This window comes from Lycorma delicatula, chromosome 10 (genome assembly GCF_047948215.1).
Source record: "Lycorma delicatula isolate Av1 chromosome 10, ASM4794821v1, whole genome shotgun sequence".
Taxonomy (NCBI): domain Eukaryota; kingdom Metazoa; phylum Arthropoda; class Insecta; order Hemiptera; family Fulgoridae; genus Lycorma; species Lycorma delicatula.
The window spans coordinates 84342630-84348629 of record NC_134464.1 but is presented as its reverse complement, the minus strand read 5'-3'; the positions used below and the strand labels follow the sequence as shown (position 1 = coordinate 84348629).

Sequence of the window (6000 nt, the reverse complement as noted above, 5' to 3'; positions counted from 1 at the left end):
ATATATATATATATATATATATATTTCTATGTTTCAAATAAATAATGGTAAGTATTTACATTAAAAACAAAATTGCTTTGTTTGATAAAACACAGAGTACGTACAGCTGCGTTATAGTTTAGACATAAACAAAGCGCGACGGGAGTTTAGTATATATACTGAATTAGTGGAAGGGGTAGAGAAAGATCAGCTGTTTGCAAGCAAAGCGTGTAGGGCTGTAACGCACTCAGTACTGCGAGTGGTTTGCTAGCTGTTGAGGTGATACGTATACTTATTTTAGAGGGTATAATATTTATATTATATTAAACATTCATCTCATTATTGTGGGGATTTTTGTGTACGTATTAAAAATAAATACTTTAATTTAACATAGACTTGGTATGTGTTTTACATTTTTCTACGATAATAGTTTTTAGCATTGAATTTACAATAATTTGTTTTATAATTCATAAACGTATAAAGTGTGTGTATTATTATTTTTAAAAACATATATATTTAGTGATGTGTAACAGATACCTTTTATTAAGAAATTATTTGACGTCAACTACATTACCGGTATTATGGTTGTTAGTTGCAATGGTGTTAATGCTACACGTAGAACTGTTAACTTGTTCATCTGTGTCAAAAAGGGATAATATACAGGAAGTTGTTTACACATATTTTCGTCCACGTCGTCAGGTATACGGTAATATTGAATATTTAAATTTATTACTGTTGTTATTATTATATATTTTTATTACTTATTATTTAATTTGCTTTTCCTTCTTCCGCTGTCAAATATTTATAGGTTAAGCCGGTTTATCTACCCTTGATTTCAAAATGTTGAAGCATTCCTGGATTTCCTGGCGTCCTCATTTGTTTAATTTATGTATATTTATAAATCAAATTTTTGTCGATTTGTATTTTTTTCTACGATAACATTTTATCTTTTAAGAAAAAAAAATTAATGTAATTTCTGATATTTTCTAAGCATTATGTAAAAACAGCTGAATTTATTTTTTAATATATTTTTATTATAAGATTTATCGGTAATATCAATTTTTTTTGGCATGATATCACCACATAAGCTTGAAGTTTGTGCGTGGGATATGAAAATGGAATTTTGTAGCGTATGAAAAATGCCATGCTCGATCGGGATTCGAAGCCGGGACCTCCGGATGAAAGACCACTCTGCTTCGGAGATCGGCATTTACATTATAAGTTTTAATTTACAATTAATTCATAGATTATGGCTCAATTTAAAATTTGGAAACGCAGTATTTTCTGATAGACCACCGGGTTGGTCTAGTGGTTAACTCGTCATCGCAGATCAGCTGATTTGGAAGTCGAGAGTTCTGAGGTTCAAATCCAAGTAAAGGCTTAAAGGTTACTTTTATACGGATTTGAATGCTAGATTGTGGATACCGGTGTTCTTTGGTGGTTGGGTTTCAATTAACCATTCATTTCAGGAATGGTCGACCTGAGACTGTACTAGACCACACTTCATTTACATTCATACATATCATCCTCATTCATCCTCTGAAGTAATACCTTACGGTGGTTCCGGAGTTAAACAGAAAAAAAAGAACTATTTGCTGATAGTTCTCGATTTTCGATGAGTCGTTTTAAGATGCTATATAAAAAAAAGAATCAGAGGTTGATACTTACCTTCCTATAATTTGATTAATATCTTTCCAGGATTTTTTTTGAATATTTACCTTTCTAAACATAAAATATGAATTTAAAAAAAAGAGGATTCGATTTTTTCCAATATGTTTATTTGTAGAAAGTATACATTGACCTTATATATTGGTACTGTAAAAGAACCGGTTTTAACCGGTTAGGAAAAGTGCTCGTTTTTATTTAAGTACCCGACCGGGTACTTTGTTAGTGTAGTTTACAAAAAAATATTTCATATCAAGATTGAACAAATTGTATTTACTTGAATAATTTATTACCTTTTGTTACAATTTATTTATTATGTCTAAAAAAAAGTTCCAACGAAGGATCAGGATGGAGTCATTGTTATAATTTCAAAAACATTTCTGTGGAAGTTATGTTTTTTTTATTAAAAAAAAAAGTTTCGTTAAAAAGTACAGCGGATTTAATAGTCTTTTTCTGTTCCTTTTTTTTGAACTGCATCTGAACGAGTAAACAAAAATATTTTTTTTTGGTCAGTCCAGCGAAGAAATAATACTAGATATTGCCAAGATTTCAATCTTATAATTTGTTGTCCATTAAAAATAAATTTATTCCTCACATTTTATAAAAACAGGTTAGTTAAGTATGATATTTAATTTTTACTTTAATGTTATCACCTTGACATAATTTTGCCCGAACTTTAATAACAAAGATGGATAATACTTTGACAGACCCATATCTGATGTAGAAAGAAGGTAGCAAACTAACCAGTTCACTAACTGGCAGGCTTATACATGCGTAATCCTGTAAAAGCAGAAAAACGAACACAAATCAGAATAAAAATGGGTCGATTTTAAACAAACAAAGCCATTAAAATTTAAGTTAATTTTGTTATAAATTTGTTTTGAATGAAAAGATAAGAAAATAATACCCATCAAATTATTTTCTGATATAACTATTAGGTAGATTTCATAAGAAAGCTGCCTATTGTAATGGATACTATAATTCGACTTCCGGAAAGTTTCGACGTATCTTCGCGTATCACATCCTGCAGACCCCAAAACCACCGTCAGTCCAAAAGTTTATATATTTCACTTTCTTGTAGACACGATAACTGCCGTAATTTTCCGCCAATCACTTTCAAATTGATACATAAAATATAACGATCAAAAATCTCGGTTGAGATCGTTAATGGGCAAAATCAAACTATGGGGGTGGAAATGAGAGGGTTTTTTTCGAAAAAACAAAATATCGGCTATAACTTTCTTATTAAGTAAAATACCAAGTTCGTTTAAAGTTCCTTCTATTCTTTGGACAAAGGCCTAAAACTTAACTAACTAAAGTTTTTGGATATCAACCAACCATTAGCCCAGGGGGTGGAAAAAAGTGGTTTCAAGGACAAAAAAATCATATCTCTTAATAGGCACAGTATCGAATCGGTTTAAAGTGATCGTTAGTCCTCTAAACATTACTTAAAACTTTTGTCTGAAACAATTTTTGATATGAACAACCCTTACGGCAAGAGATTACAAGAAAAAACCCCAGTAAAAACAAAATATCGCTGTAACTTTCTTATTAAGTAAAATAGCGAATTCGTTTAAATTACTATTCTTTGGATAAGAGTCAAGGGGTGGATAAAATGAGGTTTGTCTGAAACGATTATGACCAACCCTTAATGCAAAGAAAGACCAAAATATTGTTGGAATAGGAAGAAGCGGCTTCCCATAGGTTAAACACATGAAACTTGTTTACATATGAAACCATTGTCGTATTGAGTGAATTTGAAGTGAATGCATTTTAAACTGCCGTGACTTAGTACTGTGTATATTTTAATTTTTGCAAGTGACAGTATTTTATTGCCAAGAAATGTGATTTTTCTGTGTGTTATCCTTGCTTAATGTGAAAGTATGTAAATATGTCTAGACGTAAGAAGAAAAGTTACCTATAGCGAGAAACATCAAACGGGTGAGTCAGTATTTGGCGAGGGAACGTGAGGGCGTAGATAAAGAAATTTCCAGTGTTCCTTGGTGGTTGGGTTTCAATTAACCACACATCTCAGGAATGGTCGAACTAGACTACACTTCATTTACACTCATACACATCATCCTCTGAAGTATTATCTGAACGGTAGTTACCGGAGGCTAAACAGGAAAAAGAAAGCCCCAGTCGTCAGAGATAGGCTCGTCTTCAGCAGGCCAAGGAAAACCAGCAGAAATACTTAGGAAACGGGCAAAGCGCTCCATTTAACGAACGTGAAAAGTCATCCCAACAGAAGCGTCTTCTTTCTTCTATCAAACGGGGGTATTCACCGTGTGCGCGACATGTTATGGCACCGCAAACGTCTTCTTTCTTCTACGAAACGCGCTATTCACCGTGAGCGTGAAAATTTATCCCAACAGAAGCGCCTGCTTTCTCCTACAATCATAAGGAAGTTTTGATAAATTTACCTTGTAGTCTAATGAGAAAACGTGTCCGTAAAACATGGTAAGTAATGTTTGATACGAGCTCATACAATCCGAGTTCGCTTACCCCTATTTTGCCCCGGTGAAATCTATCTCCGCCTTCCCGCGTACCGAAAGGAATTTTTTTAAATTTATTTTGATGTTTATTGTAATACAGTAGTATATAAATATCGCTTGCTACGAAAAATTACGGTACCAAAATATTTTCTATTAAATAGCTGACATCTCGAAAACTGTTTCAATAAGTGAAATAAAATAAAATAATTGTATTTTATAATTTCATTCTATAGGAACCGCTTGGTACCACATACAGTACGTAATTTATTCATTGAATTTAAATATTATTGTAGAAAAACTTTGCTGAAATATATGATAAACTCTCAGTTTAAGTCTTATTATACAACCAATAACGGAATTATATAAATTTAAGCTTGAAACCATCCTTAAAAGTTTAATTATTAAATGAATTATTTATTTAGATCAACCCAGCCGTTCTTAAATTTTGAGCGAACATTGGAACAAATATATACAGTGTGATTCACGAAAAATGTAAAAAACATTTATGATATGTTCTACTGTTGAAAATAAATGAGAAAGATTATATAAATATAGATTCGAAAATGCTTCTTTAGCGAGAATCGGCTGGGGAAAAATTTCGCTCTGATTTCTCCGCCTTCGGTAAAATTAAGCCAGACTGAAAATCTTGGTACCCAAATTAACGACCACATTTCGTGATATTATATGTAATCTGATCTTAAAAATTTAATAAAAAAATAGGTCCCAGAACTGTATGTTTAGTAGTTTTCGAGAAATCTGGGGTTAAAAAACAAAAGATTTCGTCAAAAAAAAATGTATTTTATGTTTGGCGTAAAATATCTTTGTTAAATGGGTAATAAACACATAAAAGTTTTACACATAACTTTTACAGAATTTGATTTTGCGTTAAATTGTATGAATAAAGCTCACAGAAACGTATGAATGAATACAGACAGTAGAATTTGTAACTTTCTTAAAAACAAAACATATCAAACTGCGACATATTTTAACTAGATATTAAATGAAACAAAATTTTCAATATTATAAAAAAAAAATTAAATATTTAAAAAAATATCAAATACAAACACAAAAAATAAAACCAACTTATAAACAATTAAGAAATCAGGACGAAATCTTTCGCCAGCGATCATCTGTGACGAAGCGTTTCCGAACGCGCCATTATATTTTTATATTAACTTTCTTTTTTATTTTCAGTAGTAGAGCATATCCTGAAAGTGTTACATTCTTCGTGATTGATTTTGTATATAAATTATTATTTTGTAGTCTGAACTAAAACTAACTAACATCCAGTTAACAATAAATAATATTATACAATCCGTATTTTAAGGTAAACAAATTGTTATTGTTACTTATTATTTTATATATTTTATTAAATTATAAAAAGTCTTTAATAATAATAATATATAATCAAATGATGAAAACAAATAGAAATACGTTAGTTATAGATATTACAACTGTACAAAGTGTTCAACTTAAAAAAACTTTTCATAACTTAGTTGAGTCAAACAACAATCATCAATAAATAGTTTGTTGGCAAACAGAATAATTTACAGAAGGTGTTGAAAATAATTTCCATCCAATTCTATGGACACTCCTGGCTACTGTCGTTATCTGAATATCCTGTGTATTTCCTGGATGACATTGATAATGTTTGTCTTCAGTTCCAGTAAGTTGTGTGGACTGCTCCTATAAACAATTTAAGTAATCCCACAGAAGGAAGTTTGGACTAGTCATATCAGAGGATTTTGGTGGCCACAATCCTTTAAAAATGATTCTTCCATCGATTAAATCCTGTAGCATTTCCATAGTTGAGCAAGCTGTATGGCAACTGGCGCTATCTCGTAACTAGCAGTTACGCATA

The 6000-nt window shown here is 31.1% G+C and overlaps 1 protein-coding gene across 1 annotated transcript in view; it reads left to right on the top strand.

Moving 5' to 3' along the window:
* The first annotated feature begins 247 nt into the window (after positions 1-247).
* The window catches only part of LOC142331197 (PI-PLC X domain-containing protein 2-like), a 64873-nt gene continuing 59120 nt past the window's right edge, over positions 248-6000 (top strand). Inside the window, exon 1 of the mRNA XM_075376934.1 lies at positions 248-685. Within this exon, the coding sequence (XP_075233049.1) occupies positions 502-685 (184 nt within the window). The 5' untranslated portion in view covers positions 248-501. The remainder of the gene's footprint in view (positions 686-6000) is intronic.